Source organism: Rhinatrema bivittatum, chromosome 11 (genome assembly GCF_901001135.1).
Source record: "Rhinatrema bivittatum chromosome 11, aRhiBiv1.1, whole genome shotgun sequence".
NCBI lineage: Eukaryota > Metazoa > Chordata > Amphibia > Gymnophiona > Rhinatrematidae > Rhinatrema > Rhinatrema bivittatum.
Genome location: NC_042625.1, coordinates 39,924,118 through 39,946,224, shown reverse-complemented (window position 1 = coordinate 39,946,224; position 22,107 = coordinate 39,924,118). Strand labels below are relative to the sequence as shown.

Genomic DNA, 22,107 nt, shown 5'->3' with positions numbered 1-22,107 from the left:
CGGGGGTGCGGGTTCTACTCCAAATATTTCCTGATTCCAAAGAGTACAGGCGGACTCCATCCTATTCTAGACTTGAGAGCCTTGAACAGATTCCTAAAAAGAAAAAATTTCAAGATGGACTCTCTGGGTGCCCTAATTCCCCTCCTTCAGGAAAGGGAAAATGGTGAGGGAGTGGGAATATGGTGGGAATAACCAGATGAAAGGGGGCTGCAGGCAGTTTAGCTAGTAATAGAAGTGCTGTCTAAATGCATTCCTCATGTTAAACCTGAATTCGCACTGCCATGCCCCGCCTTTACTGCATTTCAGAATGTGTAACACATCAGCTTTTGGTTCTAATTGTCACCGTAGCCGTGGCATTGCTGGTTCCCTCCTTGTGCTCTGCCACCACTGCATCTCATGCTCCCTTTTCCAGCGAGCCGTCTCGTTAGCCTGTCAGGGTTTTCCTCTTGGTCGGCGGGTCTGCCAGATGGCCCTGCTGTGTCTGAGTGCAGAAGCAGAGTGCGAAGAACCCATGTCAGCAACAGAGAGCAAAGTGCGCTTCCCCCCAAGTCTGGAGAGAGGGTTGTTTTCGCAGGCAGCAAGCCTGAATATCGAAGGGAACTATTTTGGGCTGCTTTCCTGATTTGCAGCCACCCAGGGGGCTAAATACTATGTAGGCATTGATTTAGAAAATTGTAATTGGACTGGGCTGTGAAATGCAGCAGTGTCGGAAGCCTCTGTCCTCTTTTTCTTTTTGTATACCAGACTTGCTACTGCCACAAAACCTTTCCCTGCAAATGTTGCCCAAAGCAGCCACGGCTTGGGTTCCTTGGAATCTGTGTAATACTAATGCCGTCATTTTACGCAGAAAAGTAATGGTTTTTCTGTGAGTGTCATTAGTAAACAGTGCTTTACAAGTCTTGAGAGAGCTTTAAAAAGCTTGTCTTAATGGTCAGTTTAGCACAAGTCATTGCCGGACTTTTACTGCCTTGACTGTTCTACTGAACTTATTCTCAGACTTCTCGCTCTGAGATGATCAAGGTTGGAAAGAAGCAGAACATTATGAAGGGCTTGGGGGGAGGGGCATGCATAATTCTAGAAGGCCTTTTTATAAGAAAATCGCTCACTTTTAATGTAATTTCATAGGAAAGCAAGCATCAACAGTCCTGTCTTAGGTGACGGCATCTTAAACCTTTTTTTCACATCTTGTGCGACTGTACCTAAGTGTTGATAATGCATGTGTTACATTTTCAGTTTCCAGCTGCTTGGCTGACCATGTTCGATGCTTTACTTATTATATTCCTGATACCTTTAAAAGATAAATTGGTGGATCCCATTCTGAAGAGGAAAGGTCTGCTCCCGTCCTCTCTGAAGAGGATTGCCGTTGGGATGTTCTTTGTCATGTGCTCTGCTTTTGCAGCAGGTAAGGAATCCAGCTGTGTCTGCGTTTTGTATCTGAGGCATAGTTATAGACACACGCATGATTTTTCAGGGAGTTGGGGGGGGGGGGGGGGGGGGGGGGCGGGTTTCCGGGTTGGGGAGAGGGGGGGAGGCTGGAAGGTTAGTGCACGTAGCATAACGATGCATTTTCGTTTTTTATTTGTACAGTGGAAACCCCTGGCTGGTTTGGTTAAAGCAGGACCTATGTGTGTAAGCCAAATTTCAAGTTGGGAGGACTTTTCTAATGAAAGGGAAGAAGAACCTTCCCAGCTCAGTTATAAGAATGCAGATTTGACAAACAGATCTGCTGTTGCTAACCAAGATACACCACATAAAAATAGGTAGTTTGGGGATTTTTTTTCCTGTGAGTAAACTCGAGTCTACATTTTTTTTTTTTTTTTTTTTTTTTTTAAACATTCAGATTTAAGTGTTTTGTCCAAGTGCTAAACATTGATGGCCCTGGTCATTGTGACAGGTTTTACTGTGATTTCCCCAGTATTAACTAATACTCAAATTATTCAGCAAGATTTTCCTTTTGTGTGTGTGTGTGTGTGTGCGTGCCCTTCATCTTGAATGATGTCTGCTGTTTGGGAAGTAGTAAGGAAGGAATCTTGACTTGTAGCAGGGAGCCACACATCCGTCTCCTCCTATGAGTGCTGTGAAGCAAAGCTCAGCGGAGGTGGGAAGTTAAAATCTTTCAGCAGTGCTTTCTAGAACCGGTATCCTTCATCTGTAATCCCCCACAGTGGGCATATTGAGAGAGCATTTCAGCATTAAATATAATCTGCTGTATTCTATAGAGAGGCATCTCGTATTGCTAGTTTCCTTGTAACACAAGGTCCTTTGTGAACACTGAACTCGTGACAGTGTCCTGTTAGTACTAATTCACTTTTAAGTGTGAGGGGGTTGCAGTCTTATTGCTCAAAAATATGAAGTAATAGGTTTGTTTGTTTTTTCTACTGCTTTCTTGTCCTAAATTATTGGAATTCTGGCTTTTATTTTTCTTTGTATTGGATTTTTGAGAGGTTTTTTTTTTTTTTTTTGATTAGCAGCTGAGTCTGGTGGAGAATCTCCCAAGTTGCATTATTTCACTCGCATAAATATTTCACTCCAGTAAAAGCATCAAGAGCCTATAAAACTTTGAGTGAATCAGACACGGGTTAAGGAGCATCTGAAGTACTAACACGGGCAAAAGCTGAAGGTGGGGGAGGGGGGCTAAAACACAGTAAGGTGTATTTAATTTTTCTTTGTCTTTAGTTGGGCATTTTGCCTCCTTTCTGAAGTCGTAGTGTGTTGAGGGTGCAGCTACAGTGATGTGAATTGTATCAGACCTGCTGCTTTGCACCGTGTTGACAGGTCCATGGCTCACTCACTTTTTTTTTTAAGCTAAAGCACTTTTTTCTTTTTTTTTTTTTTTTTCAGCGTCCCTTCAGTTATTTTCTGCTGGAACATGTCTAGGAAGTAGGGCCCGCAGTTTCAACAGATGTTCTGAGGCTCTGAACTGGATGTCGCTAAGAGTGGTGTAGCCCCCTCAGGAAAGATCACATCTCTGTGAATGCAACAGCTGCTCAAGGATGTTGTGTTGAGCAGCTCAGGCCTGGCAGGAGTCTTTATGCCTCTGCAAGCTTAAAATGAGCTATAGAAGCGTGAGAGGGTACCAGGTCCAATTTCTGTGGTATTCAGGCTTCCCTTTTCAAACAGCTCTTGATATGGAGCAAGCGCACATATCAGAAAAACATGGGATAAATATTGTGGATCCCTAAAGGCTTAGAGGATGGAAATGAAGAAAAGAGAACATGGAGTAACTTGCTGGTGCGGCGGTTACTACCTTCAACCAATAAACCTTGATGATGTTGATGCAATTCCATCATTGTGCTCTCTGCTTCAACGGCAGGGGGAAAAGGGGAATTGGCTTCAAATAGCAACCAACGAGGGTCCTGACCTTTATAGTCTGGGGAAACAAACATGGGGGTAACTTGCTGATGCGGCAGTTACTACCCTTAACCAATAAGCCAGATACTTTTGATGCAACTCCAACATTGCTCTCTGCCTTAACAGTAAGGGGTAATGGGGAATTGGATTTGAACTCAACCAACAAGGGCCCTGACTTTTACAGTCTGGGAAACTGATAAGTATGGGGGTAACCTACATAGCGTAGCAGATACTACAAAAGCTTGCTGGGCAGACTGGATGGACCATTTGGTCCTTTTCTGCCATCATTTCTGTTTGTTCTCATTCTGCTTGAGTGATTTGAAGGACGAAAAATATGTACCTCAAGCAGAAGCCTTGATGTTTCAATGCTCCCTGTAGAAGTTATCCACCTCCAAAGTGATTGTGTGAAGGCTCACTAACCTACCATGTTTGAGCTTTCTCACAGGTGATGCACCATATTTGATTAACCCCTTCCTCAAGAGAGCCTTTGCATCATACGAGCTATCTCACTGGTGGTTCCTGTATTTCGCACTGAACTGGGCCGCAGTGCTGGTACTTTGGAAGTGCCTTCTGAGCCTCGGGGTGCTGGAGATTGGGTGTGTCATATGACCTGATCCCACCTCACTCCCCCACTCACCTGCTTTCCAGGCCTGACATCAGACACTGGGCACATCTGCACTATAGTGGATGCTGCTCTGTGCAGCAGTAACAATGCAGGTTGTTGTGAGGGCTGCATCAGCCAGTCTGGCATAAAGAGTTGCACCATCATGGTTTTGATTACAAGCGAGTTTACACTCTAGCCAATACCTGGTCCTTTCAGTGCAGTCTTCTTTCTCCTGGGCCGGTTTCTCCCCCTAGTTGACTAATAGGAGTTGGAAGTCAAAATACTTCTGAATCCTATTGGTCTGAATTGCTGAAGAGGACTCTGATCCAGGCCTCCCTTTGAGGATTTGTATTTTATTTTGCTTAATTTAGAGTTGTTCAGAGACTGAATAGCTTCTTCTCTGTGGTATTTTCTGCATAGCCACCCTTCATTATGTGATCTGATGAGCATCTCTCCTGCGTGCTGCTGGAGACTCCTTTGCGGATCAGCATTGCCACACTGTGGCCAGTGGGAATGAGAGAAACTAGTTATCTTTGCCTGTCGACATATGAAACACTTCTCTTGAACGATGCTGTTACCAGTCTTGAGCAGATCAGTCTGGAGTTGGTTTAAAAGAGAATTCCAGCTTTTTCCATATTGCAAAGTATTACAAAGTATACACAATAGTAATGCGCTTTCTGTATCAATTTAAAATGAACTCGTTTTTTTTTTTTATAAGCCTAATTTGACACTTTCAAATTTTATGTACCACTTATAGCAGCCATATTAATGTGGTGGTGTTTTCTTTTTTGTTTAAATCTGTTTATTGTGGGGATTTTGGGGGTTTTTTTTTTTTTAATTCTACATTTCTTAATGTAATTGGTCCATATTGCTTATGAAGTTACAAATGATCCATATGTATTGCATGAACCAGCAACGTACCACTGAATTGTATGCGGTTTGCATCTTTCAAACATGGCAAGACTCTGGGGCATTGCATGGCAGCTGCTGGGGCATCTTACTACGACATTGCAGAACAGATGCCTCGTTAAGTCTTGCCAAGCGCACTGCACAGGGCTTAAATGCCACCGCTTTCTTCTGAGATCGGCGTGCATAGTTCTGTATACAACGTAGTAACTGTAGACAATTATAAAACCGTTCCTTCTAATTACTTGAATTACTGAGGCGTGTTATTCCAATCAGATCTGATGTGATTTTCTTTAACACGGCATAAACAAAGGTTAACTAATTGCTCCGGAGGCTGGCGGTGCAGCCTTGCAGTTAAAAGCTCTCGGCGATATATTCCAGGGACCCAGTTTTACTCTTGCTTGGGTTAATGTGATCCTGAGCAAATCTTACTTAACCTCCGTTCTGCTCACTTTTCCCAGCTCTTGTTTGATGCTGGATAAATCTTTCTAAAATCAATTCGGCTGCAGCTTCATTTGAAGGGGCAGCATGTTTCGTCAGAGCTTTGCAAATTGCTGTAGGGAACTTAGGCTGTAGAGGGTTATTTTCTAAAGCTAGCGCACGCGTGCGTTAGCTAGCTCTGGGCGGAGTCAGCCCCGGAAGAGGAGTCGTCGGGGCTGACGCCGCGAAGACTGCGCCGACAGCGAAAGGTAAGCACCTCTATCGCTGTCAGTTTCATGCCGAATAACTACACCTTTTATAGTGGTGTTTGGCGCGACACCGGCAGCGATCGCACCGCGGCGGTGCGATCGCTGCCGGCTAGCGCAGAACCGCCCCTCCGACCCCCCCCCCCCCCCCCCCCCCCGCTTCGCCCCCCCAGCCCTACGTTACGGCGGGATTCGCTATGCCTTGAGGCATTAGTGAATCCTGCCCCTAGATAGCTGTTTTTAATGTCTTGTGCGCGTAAAACAGATGTGCTATGCTATGGAGTAATTTTGTGACCCTTTGCTAGCTTGTTCTAATTAGAAATTGCAAGATGTGGAAACTTTCACCTTTTTTTTTTTTTTTTTTAACCTTTTTTTTTTTTTTTGTTGCCTCTGAGGAGCAAGTTAGACTGACTTAACTGCATTGCCTGTCATTTCCTCTGAGCTCGTGTGGCAAATCATCTTAGATGGTTTGAGCATATTGTTGCATCTAAGTGGAAAGTGTAGACTCTGTGATTGTAATATTTTATTCAAGCTGCTACATGCCGTACCGCAGGATGCTCAGACGAGAGGAGCAGTCCTTGTTTTCAGGTCCTCATTAGCTTTTGCTACATGAAGTACTGAAGAAAATCATTCTGTGTAATGAAGGCTTTCAGAAGATGGATTTGTGATTCCAGTCTGTGTAGGTTTTTTTTTTTTAAACTCTGAAAAATGTGTGTGAGAGACTGAGACCAAAAATGTAATTACTGATCAGGAATGAAGTATCTTCAAAGCAAGTGCTCAGCATGGCAGGGACTCCTCTGAAGGCCATGTACTACAAAATAACCTCTGGTTCTAGATCTCGAGCATGGTGTTATCACTGACTTGAAAAATAAGTCTCTCCATAGAAACATGGACCCTTATCTGCTCTTGTGTTGTATCTAGCCTGCCCAGTTTATCTCTTGGTGCATGCTGTGTATACCCTAGTTGCTCTCTGGCTTTGATGGTTTCTTTCAGAAAACCAGACGCCTTTTAAGTAGCAATATTAAGTTATTAAAAATATCAACTTGACATACCTAGCCCTTGGGATTACTTATGAATTTATGGCTCCACATCTTGTTTAAGATTCCCCCCCACTGTGTTGCATTCATATTTTGGGGGGGGGGGGGGGGGAGGTGAGTGCATATATCTCTATAGTAGAGAACAGAAGTGACTGAGAGATTATAAAGCAGATGCTCACATTTTAAAAATGTAATACTTTTGGGGGTTAGCTGGAAGGGCTCTGTCAAATCAGGTGCATGGGAGGTGGGAGATCCTGACAAAGATTTGATCAAAAGGAAAAGGAGATCGACTGGAACACACACTGAGCCTCGGACAGCAAGATAAAAAGCAAAAGTCGTAGGAAAACCAGACAGCAGGTCCGGCATGCGTTAACATCAAAGCATTGGTCAAGTGCTGGCAACGTGTGTCCATAGTGAAAGAGGAAAACCTGAGCACAGGGAAATGACACCAGAGTTACCGACTTTAATATCAAATTGTACTCGTGATCTGATAAAGTTCAGCACAGCAACACCCTGTTTAGGGGGGAGGAAAGGGCTTTTGAACATTAAATATTAATCCCAGGAATAAAAAATTAGAATCAAATTTGGGCTTTGTTACTGTCATTCAATTGTGCAAAAAAACTGTTGCTAGTATTTCTTTCCACTAACCAGTGTGGGGTTTAAAAAAAAAATGCTTTTCCATTGCTGTTCTCATGATCAAGCTGAGAACAGCCCTTAGAATGCATGCCCTTGTCTTTTGAGATGCATTACTTATGTAATCTTATCAGGTAGAATCCTTTCTCGGGGGATTGAAAGCAGATTATATATGGCTCAGGTTTGAGTGAGTTTAACAGGCTCTGCATCTTGCAGAGGTATGCTTCTGACCTCCAAACCATTAGGACATAAGTTGCCATACTGGGTCAGACTGAGGGTCCATCAAGCCCAGCATCCTGTTTCCAACAGAGGCCAATCCAGGCCATAAGAACCTGGCAAGTACCCAAGCAGCAAGTGGTTCTTATGCTACTAATGCCAGTTCTAGCACTGGCTATTCCCTAAATCAACTTGCAGTTAATGGATTTCTCCTCCAGCAACTTACCCAAACCTTTTTTAAACCCAGCTATACTAACTGCCCTAATCACATCCTTCGGCAACGAATTCCAGAGTTTCATTGTGCATTGAGTGAGAATTTTCTCCAATTTGTTTTAAACGTGTTACTTGCTAATTTCATGGAGTGCCCACTAGTCCTTCTATTATCCAAAAGAGTAAATAACCGATTCACATTTACCCATTATAAACCTTTATCATATCTGCCCTCAGCCATCTCTTCTCCAAGCTGACCAGCCCTAACCTCTTTAGACTTTTCTCATAGGGGAGCTGTTCCATTCCCTTCTTCATTTTGGTCGCCCTTCTCTGTACCTTCTCCAATACAACTATATCATTTTTGAGATGCAGTGACCAGAATTATACACACTACTCAATGTGTGGTCTTACCATGTATTAATATGGAGGCATTATGATATTTTCCATTTTCTTCACTATTCCCTTCCTAATAAGTTTGTTTGCTTTTTTGACTGCTGCAGCACACTGAGCTGCCGATTTTAAAGTATTATCCACTATGATGCCTAGATCTCTTTCTTGGGTGGTAGCTCCTAATATGGAACCTAACATTGTGTAACTACAGCAAGGGTTATTTTTCCCTATATGCAACACCTTGCACTTGTCCACATTAAATTTCATCTGCCATTTGGATGCCCAATCTTCCAGTCTTGCAAGGTCCTTCTGCAATTTATCACAATCCACATGTGGTTTAGTACTCTGAATAATTTTTTATCTGCAAATTTGATGACTTCACTGGTATTGCATTTGCTTCTTCAGGGTTACTTTTATTTGTAAGGTGGATAGAATTGCTTCTCAGTGTGTAATAACTGTGAATATAAAGAGGATCTTACCACCGACAGTAGTGGGATTGTCAAGTCCATTACCCAGCAGATGGCAAAATATCGGAGGGCCTTAAGGCCCCTTAGGACTACTGGTCTGGTGTGGGAAGAGTCTTGGCACAGAATGTCCTGAGCGCATTCATAATACGTCCCCTCCAACTCTGTTCTCTAGGGCTGCAAACTGATTTGGTTTTCAGGATTTCCACAATGAATATGCATGAGATCTATTTTCATGCAATGCCTCCTTGTATGCAAATATCTCATGCATAGTCGTCATGGAAAACTGAATAGGTTATAGCTTTTGAGGACCAGCTTTGGGGATTTCTTGTCTGTAATCTAGCTGATTTATTCCTTACGTAGTGGTCTTGTTTCAGGATGCTCGTTCCAGAAGCAGATCACCCCTCCAGCATGCTTCCATCTCTGGAATGCCATCCCAAAGGGGACTCCTGCTGCTGAAACTTGGAGGATGTGCTGGCTCTATGAATGCATTCCTGAATCCAGCCGGGACAGCCAAACCTGTGCATCTTGTGCATTGGGACAGGCACATCTCCTCACTACATGCGCACTAGCATGGTTAGAATCACATTTATCTTGTTTTTTTTTTAAATCTTAAACTGAGTCGTCAAACTGACCTGTCCAAATCTGTCTTAAGAATCTAGCGCATGGCCTTGTTAAGCAGTCAGGTTTCGCATACCTAATCAAATTTGACAACTCATCTTTTTAATGACACCTTTTGTTGTGCTATGGAAAGCAGCCAGTTCAATCAGTGCCTCCCCAGCAGAGGCAGCTCTGTTCATCGCATTTTCATACTTCATCTCTGGCAAGGCATTCTTTTAGGTTTTGTGTCTCCTAGCAGTAACATCCAAGTCTTGGGCACTTACGTGATCTTTTATCTGGGCCAAGAAAACGGGTCTGAGCAACTGCTGAGGTGAATACCTCTGCCTCACCTCAAAATGAGAGCCTTTTGATTTGGGAGAAGGGGGATTATGTGACACCAGCCCTGCTGGAAGGGAAGTATTAATGTGTCCCACTTGCCATAATTCTGGTAAACCTGGGTGGTTGTGATCTTTTGTACAGTGGTCAACAAAGAAGCCGATCATCCAGAAGAAGTAGAAGAGGGAAGACTGAATTTGCGCTGAGACAGATTATCCATTCCAACTTAATATCTCTATACCCCCTCCTCTTGCTCTCTGCTAATCAGACAAGTCACTCCTATCCTTTCTCTACTGCCATTTCCCGACTTCATGCTTTCCCCCTGGCTGTGCCATGCGCTGGAAATGATTTTCATGAACTGATGCATCGTGCTCCCCCTCTCACTGTTTAATTTCCCTATCTAAAAACCTACCTTTTTGAAGCTGCTTTTAAATCTTAGGAATTGTCTGCTTTTAGCCTCATTAACTAACTTTCTTTTCTTTTTTTAACCATTGTCTTGCTTTATGAAATACCCCAAGTCTCTTGTCTTGTATGTTTGTCTTATTAGGTAGTCCCTACTCAATAGAGCTTAGTCTCTCTCTCTTTTTTTTTTTTTTTTGTGTGTGTGTTTTTACAGTGCGTATATCATGTAGTAGTATGGGACAAGGGGCAGCCTGCCCCAAGGCTACTGATAAGTAAACTGGGAGAGCTTCAGTTTGATGGTCCACAGCCTCATGAACCAAAAAAGTGCAGAATTTTGCAGGCCCAGTGGTGTCTGACACTAGAAGTGATATTCTCCTGGATTCCTTCTAGAATGTTGTAGAAGTAAGAGTGGGAATCTGAGGCAGCTGGGGAGTGAGCAAGATCAAGCAAAAGGTTTCCTGACTTGCTTATGATTGTCTCGCTATTCATCCCTGGATTTGGTAGGCGTTCATGTCGCCGGACATCAAGAAACATGGCCAGGAGTGTTGCCACCATGGGTAGGGCCTCGGATGAGTAGAACCGGTGCAAGTCAGGAAATATTTCTTGGGACAGAAACTGCTGGGATGTCCTGGCCGTTGACTTTGATGAACTCCTCCCTTTCCCAGCTGCATCATTGCTTATGGGTTGGGGCAGCCTGGTTTGGCTGGGGACCCATAAACATGAGCCAAATATCGCCTTCATTTAAAAGTGTTACTAGCCACATTTACCAGTCAAGTACATAATGAACCAGACCCGTTAAGCAGATTATTTTTGTTATTTTAGATATCTGATTTGGGCTTATCCTTCAGATCCCTATTTTTTTTTTTAATCTTTGGTCTTGGCCAATATGAAATTCTGTGCTGCTTCCTACATAATTGGAAGAGCACCATTGCTTTTAAATATAAAAAAAAATTGCTACAAAAGGAAGAGTACAGAGAAATGAAATGCCAGCCAAGACCTAAATCTTCCATTTGTATGCTGGTGCATGAAGGCATGATACTTTTATATTAAAAAAACCAAAAAAGACTAAGGTTTGCATGAGACAGTGGGAAGTGTCTGGGATGAAGATGTCCTCCAGCTGCTGGAATGTATCGGTTTCTGTTGTGGTGGTTTGACCCTACATGGTCTCTTTAAAGTACTGTTTGAGCAAGCTTTGTCACATTTGTAACTTGAATTTTCAACATTGCTAATGCAAATGCACGTATCAAATACCTTCACTTTTTGCAGTGCTTTTGCACGATGAGACACAGAGCTTCCCACACACAAATGGGGAAAAAACTTCACAGGAGCAGCCAGGTGAATTTGTAGGGAACAGAAATGAGAAAGAGAGAGGCTTGGTGGCACCTTTTATAGACTAAAGCTGTTGAGGGTAAGAGTCCACGGCATTGGATGCCTTTTGATGAAGCGGGTTCTTGTGCTTCTAAAGCTTTTGCCTCAACAAATCTAAATCTATTTGGTACCACCTGCCTCTGTGTCAAAAATAGGAACAGATGTTTATAAAACTGGGGATTTGATTAATTTGTTCCTCTTTGTAGGACTAAGAGTTAAACTGTAATTATATGTAACTATAATGCACAGATTAACCAAAGTGTACATTATGCTGAAGGTTCAGAAACCTTCAGTAAAGTACAAACAGGCCGATACCTGTGTTTGGACGCATGTTTTCGACGCGCTAGCTTTACCCCCTTATTCAGTAAGGGGTAATAGCGTGTCAAAAACGCGTGTCCAAACCCCCCCCACCCGAAACTAATAGCGCCCACAACATGCACATTCATGTTGATGGCCCTATTAGTTATTCCCGCGCGATTCAGTAAGTAAAATGTGCAGCCAAGCCGCACATTTTATTTTCAGAAATTAGTGCCTACCCAAAGGTAGGCGATAATTTCTGCCCGCACCAGGAAAGTGTACAGAAAAGCAGTAAAAACTGCTTTTCTGTACACCCTGCGACTTAATATCATGGTAATATTAAGTATGAGGTCCCAAAAGTAAAAAAAAAAAAATAAAAAAAAATTTTTTTTAATCAGCTCGTGGGTTGAAAACCGGATGCTCAATTTTGCCGGCGTCCGGTTTCTGAACCCGTGGCTGTCAGTGGGTTTGAGAACAGACGCCGGCAAAATTGAGCGTCAGCTGTCAAACTCGCTGACAGCCACCACTCATGTCAAAAAAGAGGCGCTAGGGACGCGCTAGTGTCCCTAGCGCCTCTTTTTACTGCGGGCCCTCATTTGCATGCGGGCCGATACTAAATCGCGCGTACAGGAGAGTGGCCTGTGCGCACGCCGGGAAAGCGGGCACTCGCCCGCTCTCCCGCGACTTTTATTGTATTGGCCCAAAAGTGATTTGTCTTGTCTGAGCTGTCTTGAGACATTCGGATGTGAGACTTTAAATTGTGTTCTTGGGTGTTCCATAAGCATTTCCTATGGTTGTGAGTTTGTCGTACAATAGTGGCCGTTTTTGTAGCAGAAGTATATATTGGTGAGAGACCAGGAGAACGGTTATCAAGGTTTGGGGAAAGCTAAGCTGCTGAACAGCTAATTAGGCTATGTAGTTGCCATCTTAGCAGACCCGGCAAAGATGGATGCCCACAAGTAGAAAAGGAAGTCCCTGATGGTGAGAAACATAGTAAAAGACTTGTATTACATGAAGTAGTTAGTGAGCAGATTGCACTTATCTCATCTGGTAAAAGATAAGATCTGCATACAGCAAACAAATGTATTCTAAACACAGCAGAGTGTCATGGTATTTGCATGGTTCCAGGCAACCAAAGTGCTGAGTTATACAGTCACACTCTTATACACACACACACACACACAGTCACTTTTGCCCAGTCCCTATCTACACAATTAGAATACTAAGTCACAACATTCCCCTTTGCACACCACACTCACTCGTATATTTCAATAAAAGAGAATGCCCCACAACCACCTATAGAACTTAAAGACCCAGTAATTATTTTTAATTTACATAATAAGAGCGCACTATGGTTTATGTAACACAAACTTGTCCTAAATAAGCTGCTCATATCAATCTAAAAATAAGTCCAATTCACCACATGACACAATCCAGAAACTGTACCAGGATGATCCCAAAGAAGCACTCAAGTTTATTGCTGAATCTAGGCCTTAAATGACACAAATCCTCAAACTTGATTGCTCACCTTTAAATATATTGAAATCCCTCGTCAGTGTAGCCCGGTATGTCCCCTTGTGGATATACTGGCGAGGGATTTCATGTGATGAACTGGACTTTTTTTTTTTTTATGCTGATAGGAGCAGTTATTTAGGACAAGTTTTTGTTATATGGAAGAGTAAACCGTAGAGTGCTTATTGTTAACTAAACACAATTACTGGGTCTTTAAGTACAATAGGTGGTTGTGGAGCTTTCATAGGCCTGCTCTTCTATTCAAATCTGAGTGAGTGTGGTATGCAAAGGTGAATGTTGTGACTTTTAGTGCTTTTAGCAGGGGGGTTGAACATTGTGGAAAACATGTTATACATATTGATATAATACAAAGATATTTCTAATTTATGTAGATAGTGAGGGGGCAACATTTATTTGGCATATGTGTATTCATGCATGAGGCCCTACCTATATATCTTTTGAGAAAAGTCTGTGTGGGGGGGTGTGTTTTATTTTTTGACACCACACACACAAAAACTGGTATCGCCTACTTTGCTCCCAAGAGGTGTGTTCAGAATAGAATCTGAGGTGATCTACACATACAAGTATATTTTCAAAGGGCTGAGTGTGTAAAAACCAGGGTTTGCAGGGGGGGGGGGTGCAGACCGGGACAGCGGGTGCCAGCAGCCGGCCGGCACGCGCAGATTACTTCTGCTCCAGAGGAGAGCAGTAAATAACAAAATAAAATTAAGGATAGGTTGGGGGTCGGGGAGGAAAGGGGAAGAGGTAGGAAGGGTAGGGTTAGGGAAGTTCCCTCCTAGCCCGCTCCTTAATTGGAGCAGACTGGGAGGGAACTGGGGGAGGCCCATTTGTGTGGCCGTGCATAGGTTATAAACTCCCCCCGCCCCACGTAGCCATCGAATTTTATAATATGCGCACGCATGTTATAAAATCGGCTTGTCCATGTTGGGCGTGCTGGGAACCGGGTGCACATGGGCACACATGTGGACTTCTTAAAATCGACCCCTTATTTTGTATGATGGTCCCTTTCCCATGATACTGCAATTCTGTTTGTGTACTACTGCTCTTTGGTGCTCTGATTAATCAACTGCTGTATAAAGTTCGTCATAATATTTTGCTAGATAGAAATGCTTTTGCATAGGTACTGGAGGACCTGCTAGTTTGAAATTATTTAAAATACATAATTATCAAACAAGACCCTAACTGTAACTGGATGTAATGAGCATCTGGTATGTTTACTTCACACTGTTATGAATTCCTGGCAATGTTTAAGGTTACTCAACTGGAAAATGATAGACCATAGATTATAGACTTTTAAGAGGTTAAATTCTTGGCTGCACTTTTGTTTAGTTGGTTAAATGAAATTGCCTCTGAAGTTTCTTTTAACCGGATTACATTGAAATGAGATTTTAATGAATTTATTGATTCCAGCTATTTAAGTGTTCACGTTAGATGTTTTCAAAGATAATGTATATTAGTTGTAGCAGCAGGTAACTAAAGTCTGCTAGTTGCATGCGTGCGGGATAATTACTGGGAACGCTGTAAGGAGATGCCAGTCTTCATTTGTGCGATTCAGATGTGCCCTGGAAACTTTCAAATGAGCGACTCCCTAATTAGAACTTTTTTTTTTTTTTGTGGGTGCTTTTTGCAAGGAAGCATTATCTGCTTCTGTCATTCGAACATTTGGATTTAGAAGGCAAAATTTGCCATTTGCTTTTAAAAAAATTTTTTTTTCCATCTTTTCTAATGGCCTCTATCCAGCTTTATCAGCTGCCATAACTTGATCTTCCTGTCCCACTGTCTCTGGTTTTTGACCTGATCTCAGAGCTGTGGTTGCAGGCTGAAGGAGTAGGCCCTGCCCCAAGCTTCTCTGCAGAAACAGTTGGACTAGGCAAGGGAGATGGTCTACACACACTCACACTCACACTCACACACACACACACACACACTGTTTTCGGTGTTACTAAACTGTGCAAATTAACTGTTCATGCAATGAATATATGCAATTATCTCATGAGTATTCACTGTGGCTGACTCAAACCTCAGACCTGTAAATATGTAATGTTACTGCCAATGATGTTTACTTCTGTGTTCCTAGCCCAAAACTAAGGCTTTTTTTTGTTTCATCTTCAACCACAGCATATTAGATGATGAGAAAAAAAAAAAGTTCTTTGTGATTAATGGCGATATCTTACTTGGGTATTCAGGAAGTGCCTGCCTCGCTAGCACATGAAATGTGTGGTTAAGAGATTGCTGCACAATGCCAGGCAACAATACTGCACTGTGATATAAGGGTGTATCTTTTTTTTTTTTTTCTAGTCGCTTAAACATCTTGGAATGGGAATGGACCGCTGGTTCAGTGCAGTCAGCCACACGCTGCCTTTCCCAGGCTCCGCCAGTTGTTTTTTTTTTCCCTGGTTTTCTTGGTGGATTTTCCTTTTAATCTTTACAGCTTTTTTTTGTTTTTTTCTCAAATCATTTTTTGCCCTTCCTACCCTTCTCTAGCTCTGAACTCCTCCCTTCCAGCACTCTTATCACCCGCTCCCCATCCCTATCAATCAGAATTGTTCTTAAATGGTGGATGAGGGGTGGTGAGAAGGGACGAGGTAAGTTTAGCCTGACTATTATGGAAACTGTTCGGAGGTGAAACTTAGCAGCAGCAGCAGTCAGAACGGCACATATCTGAGAGGTTAAATGTGAACATGAAATGACCCAGTCCGGTTTTCCATGAGCTTTTCCAAATTTTTGGAACATGACCTTTTGAAACTGGAAGAAAGAGGGTCAGAATTAAACAGTAAATGTAAAAACGTACCTATTTCCCATCCCTGGTATACTTCTGATTCAAGGTTGGTATCACTGAAATATGAACTACAAGGGGCGGGATGAGGCTTGATATGCCATTTAGGAATGATATCCCAATATAGTTTTAATTTGGGAACGTGGGGCCTATACTGTTAGAAAATCAAAATGTATTTATTTTTTAATTTTTGTGCTAGGAATCCTGGAAAACAAGAGACTGATGATAGTAAAGACCGATAAGATCACACAGAAGATCGGGAATGTCACATACTATGCTGCTGATCTGCCGGTATGGTGTCAGGTTCCCCAGTATGTGCTGATAGGAATCAGTGAGATATTTGCAAGTATAGCTGGTAAGTGTGAGTTTGGGTGTGTTTTTGTTTTGTTCTTTGGTTTTTAAAGCACAACTTTTTAAGGACTGCATTCTTTCATATTTCATATTTCTCAAGGGATGGGATTTTTCTAGGTTTGTGGATATCATCTCAGCTCAGATGGATTCCATCTGAGAGATGCAGGCAGAAAAAATACCGGAGAATTAATTCTTCCTCTCTCACTAGCATGCATTAGAAATATTTTCTTCCCCCTACCTCAGGGGGTGTTGGGATGGTAGCACTATTATAATGGCGAAGCCTAGTAGTTAAGAGCAGTGTAGTAAAAGCCAGGGAAACCAGGGTTCAAATCCCACTTACTCAGGTGCTCCTTGTGACCTTGGGCAATCACTTTACCTCCTGTTGTCTCAAGCTTCCTCCAAGATGGTAAGCACTTGGGAGCAGGTACTCCTTGGACCTGAATGTGTCTGCATGGTTCATATCCAAACAATTTTATAAACCCTATGAAAGTATTCTGCTTTTGGGACAAACTGAATTGTGGCAATATAAGGGACAGGTAAGTAAATGTATATGGCTGTTAATGGATGCCATCTTGGATTTTTTTCATGCTAACATAACTTTTCTTCTTTTGGAATTATTTATAAGTTGCCTGCAACACAGGAAGATAATATGCAATAAATTACCAAGACAGTGAAACCAAATTATTGTAGGGCTCCTTGGGTCAGAAGACTGGCACATTGCCTTTAATTGTTTTGACATTTTACCAATTATATTCAAGGACCACTTCTGATCATGAATTTATTCATGGCAGGATAAACATATTAAAACCCGGGAGGCATCCTAGAACAGGTTGCTTTGAACTCTGCTGTAGAGATCATAAAAATTTCTTAGTTGGTAACTGCAGGAAGAAATGACATTCTCTTAGGGGGTGAAAAAGATTTAAAAATGTAAATTATAAGGATGCTCTGAAATAGTGTTGAATTACAGTCATGGTAAATACTTTTGAAAGAAGTTGATAGCGTGGCTTGGGTAAAAAAAGCATTAAGAGTTACATCAATCAAGCAATTTAAATGTTGAAACTTCACGTGATGTGGAAATATGAGAGATGATAAAGCCCTTTTTCCTCCTGTGGTGATGTAGGTTCATTGCAATTCATACCCCAAAGTGTGCATTGTCTAGTTCAGTGTGATTTGTATGCAGGAATGCAAGCACTGGCTGTATGGTGTGGATCGTATAAGCCTTTTCATTAAGTATTATACAGGTTCCAATCTCGTGCTCTCCTCTTAAGAAGTATAGCAGAAACAGTAATGAGAATCGGATAAAAGAAAGCCCTTTATTATACCGCCCGACTCTGGCCGAGTTTCGCTCTTTTATCACAGAGCTGCCTCAGGGGCAATTCATTCAAGCAGGACTTGGAAAAGTCAATATCGTATTAGTTATCAGCGCGGATGATTTCACTCCAAAGCTGTAAGACTGCTCGCTATGTGGATTTAATGCATTCAATTCTGCTACTGACTTCACACAGCATCGCTACGTGAAAATCTAACTGCTTTGGAGTGAAATCATCCGCGCTGATAACTAATACGATATTGACTTTTCCAAGTCCTGCTTGAATGAATTGCCCCTGAGGCAGCTCTGTGATAAAAGAGCGAAACTCGGCCAGAGTCGGGCGGTATAATAAAGGGCTTTCTTTTATCCGATTCTCATTACTGTTTCTGCTATACGGCTTACTGGATCGGTTACCGATTTGTTTCTTGGTTCCTCCTCTTAAGAAGGACATGATTAATGGGTGGGGCTCTAGAAGAAAAATATGGGTTAAAATGGTCATGTGGGGATTGCCCTCAGTTTCTGCAAGTGCTAAGTTCTATAACAAATCATACATTTTTGTTTGGTGTCCCTTTTTCAGTGTTGGTATTTAAGGATATAACTGATATTTAAGTATTAAAATAGAAACAAACTATCAAGAATGCCGCTTGCAAGTTTGCAGATTGTGTGCGGTGTTCCTGAATTACCGGGTTTGCCCAGTAAGGGTCTGCAGGGCACAGCGCTGCAGAATAGGAGATGGCAGGAAGGTTGTACAGTGTGGGGCTCTGATCAGTCAAGCTTATGGGTCCCGAGACAGCCCAGCTACCACTCTTCCCCCCTCCTCCACCTGGGGTCTTGCAACAAGACCTCAGTATAAGGAGTCTTTTGTTTTCAGTTGGTTTGTTTTAATAAATCTTGACCAATTTATAGATGTTTGTTCACCTCAAATGACTATTGCTGTCTGCCTTTTGGATGGATCTGTCCAAACCCTGCAGAGAGCTTTATTGTCTACCAGTAACACAGCTGGTATGAAACAAGATCAAAATATTCGCTGCTTATAGAGCATAATCAGCTGTGCCTGCCCCAGAACCGGGAGTGTCAGGGGACTTAAATTAGGATACAAGGTGGATAGTAACATTAGCAAGTATTTTTTCACAGGGAAGGTAGTGGATGCATGGAATAGCCTCCCAGGGGAGGTGGTGCAGACAAAAACAGAACATAGGAAAGTAAAGGATCAAAACAGAGGATCTTTAGTTGCGGAGATTAGATGGGGCCAGTGGTAATACAACAGGAGTGAAATTGGGCAGACTAGATGGCCATTATGGTCCTTTTCTGACATATTCAGTGAACCAACCTGGCAGGCGTTGTTTTACTTAAGGTGAGATTAGGTGATCTGATCGGAGTTCTGAATTTTGAATTTTATCTCCGAGTTGCACTTTTTAGCTTCTCAATTAAGTACATCAGCAGTTAGAGGCGTCACTGTTGATTAAGACATCTTCATGCTATGGACATATTGCATCAAACAAAGGGGATGTCTGGAGTCCCGTGGGGGTTTTTGTTTGCCACACAGGCTGGTGGCGATAGCACACAGTAATGTGCCACTGGTGTGCAATCATCTGGTGGTCGTGGTCAGCAGTTCCAAGAACTCAGACCCTCCTGAGACCTCTTTACCAAGTACAATGCTTTGTCATGTTCCTTTTAACATTGCTTATTTTAGTCATCAAACTTTCAGTAAAATATCTACTTTTTTTTTCTTTAAGTCCCCCATGTGTTTTCTCCTCCCACTAGCATTTGATGATATATTTGGCCAGTAGAGAGTGCTGGATAGTCTTACAAATGGGTGGGGATTTCCCCTTCCCCTAATCATAGTAACATCTACAGGGAAAAAACCCACATGGTGATGTGATAATATCTTCTAAAAAAAAAAAAATGTGGGTGTATTGAAAGGCCCATGGGCTTCCCTTTTGTAGAAGGATGAACTCCGTCCTTCGGGACTCAAGGAGCTAGGTCTGTGTTGACAGTAAGCCAAGTTTCTCTGCTGATGTTGGCATAAAATCATTTTGTGATGTAATTCAGAATGCTGAAGACAACCCCCTAGGCTTCCTGAAGAAAGAAGGCCCTGGTCGGCTCTAGCAACATTTTGTGGTTGTTTTCAACCCCTGCCTGCTACCGAGTTTTTCTTCTGAAGATGAATCTAATGCCACCACTGACCGAAGGCCCTGCCTCGGGCCAGAAAGCTCTCATTCTCTAAGCATTTAATGAGCTTTTTTTTTTTTTTTTTTTGAAAAGGCGGTGGTGTGTTGATTGTGGGATCAGGTTAGATGTGGGGGGGGGGGGGGAGGGCGGCCTGTATAATGAAGTCCCAAGATGTGTACTGCAAAACTGAAACCTAGCTGTTCATTGCAGAAATGCTGAAGAAAAATGTTGATGGGACAGGTAAAAAAAATACCTTCAAGTTGCATTTGGAAGAGAAAACTGAATTGTTTGAGCATTTAAAAGAAATCCGAGAACTGCAATTTCTGGAAAAACAATCGGAACTTTTATGTTGCTGACAATTACTTGAAATTGTTGAGATTTGATTGCAAGTCCTAAGCTTAAAATCTAGGTTTCACACATTCATGATTCTGTTGAACAAGTCACTTTCCTAATCTTTTATCCCAGATTTTAAACTTTTTAAAATATTTTTACTGAAGGAAAAGCCTGTAAAATCTTATTTATACCAAATAAGCAGGTAAGTCATTCAAGTTTACAGATAATTCCACCAAAATTCTATGCTTTGCTCTGTGTAAGAGCTTTCAGCTAGAATGGACTTCTAGAAGCTTGTAAAGAAAATTCAGCATACAGAAACACATTTAATATATGTATATTACTTTCCATCACAGCTGCACAGTTCTTGTTAACTTGTTTAAGTGAGAATTTTTTAGTTTCTTTTTTTTTTTAATTCATGAATCATTCCAGTATATCTTGATAATTGTCACAGTTGTTTTGTCTTGTTGATAATTTTTAAATATCGGCAGAATTACAGTATATTGGCATGAGCACTTAAGTCAGGGTTGACAGTGGTGCTCTGTCTTTAGTAGGAATAATAATTTGGGCTTATCCATAGCACCCTTCCTCCAAACAAGATCGGCGTGCAATATGATTGGAGCATGTCAGAGTCCTAGATTTGAGCACCTACAGGTAGTTTTGATGGCCAGATTTTAGTGCTTTAAATAATAGCTAAGATACAAGAGGAGGAGAAAGTGGCATCTTTCTGGGCAGTGTCTAACTGGAACCCACAGGTTCATTTCTGTGAGTGGATGGGAACTTGAAGTGCAAGGAACTGTTAATTTGTTCTGTAATCTAACTACCCACGCAGCCCTCTTCATGAACACTAGAACAAGATTAACCTTGAACATGCAGTCTCTTATGATCCATCCTTATTAGTCATAGAGGTGTGGGAGTGAGCAACAGGGACCTGAACTGTATACCTCCCAAGTAGTGACCCAGATTGGCCACTGTTGGATATGGGAATGCGGAGCTCGATGGACCGTTGGTCTGACCCAGCATGACCTTACTTCCATAAATGAATGTCTTGCAGTCTGTGTCCGGTCTAAGGGTTAACTCTGCTGTCTTAGGTTCACAAAGACAGAGAAGTTTCTTGCCCTAAGATTCAAACTCCACCCTGGTCAACTCATATATCTTATTTTATCATCTAGATAAAGTGAATTTCTATTATGGGTATGTAATAATTGTATAAAATTGATATAATAGAATGTCACAGCTGAAATACTCTGATTTCCTTAATTATTGCCTCATAAATAAGTTATTCTAACTGTGTAAGAGTTTTATATTGGCTAAAAATATTACTCCCCTAGAAACAATCTTATTAATACAGAGGGTAAATATATAATCAATTTCAAATAATCCTAAATATATACATTAAAAAATGTTTATTAATTTACACAACTCATGATAACTTATACCAACATTCAAATTTATACTGAACAATCAAATGTAAACATTTTTATATATACAGTATTTGTAAAGCAAAATATGAAGAATGACATACAAATAGAGGTAAGACAGAAAATATTCTACCATTTATCATACTTAACCACACACCCACATCCACACAAATAATAAAATAAATAGAATCTGAATAAATGCAACTTTACAGTAGGGTTCTAGACTCAAAAGGCATAGATCCTCCTTGAAAAGAGGACCAAAAACTTCAGTTCAACTTCTGAATACATCAGTATTTCTTGAAAAGGCAGCCAAATCTTCAATCCAAACCACAGATCTTCATATAAGGGATAATCCCCAAATTTTCATCCTAAAGTGTGGATTATCATTAGAAACAAAATCCTGACCTGGGCCCAAGTTTCACCTCTCAAACTGAGGTTGCTTCAGGGGAACATCTGCAAATCAAATATAGCAGAAACTCTAGCACTCCTCCCTACCAACACAACTTTTCTCCCCCCACAACCTCCAACATCCCCACTCACTCCAGAGCCAATCTCGACGCATTCAAACCAACTTCATCCCGAAAGATAGTCCCTACTTAAGAGACTGAAACCTTCCAGCCACCCAGAATAACAGATTCCAACAAAACTACTGTTACTTATCCCGGACACCATCTCCAGACCGTCGGCCAACATCATAAACTGCTCTCTAGCACAA

At 41.8% G+C, this 22,107-nt stretch overlaps 1 protein-coding gene across 2 annotated transcripts in view; it reads left to right on the top strand.

Moving 5' to 3' along the window:
* SLC15A4 (solute carrier family 15 member 4) overlaps positions 1-22,107 on the top strand; it is a 69,143-nt gene that overhangs the window by 30,109 nt on the left and 16,927 nt on the right. For both annotated transcript variants that reach the window (XM_029619697.1, XM_029619698.1), the window contains exons 5-6: positions 1,234-1,402; positions 16,009-16,164. In XM_029619697.1, coding sequence (XP_029475557.1) covers positions 1,234-1,402; positions 16,009-16,164 — 325 coding nt within the window. The remainder of the gene's footprint in view (positions 1-1,233; positions 1,403-16,008; positions 16,165-22,107) is intronic.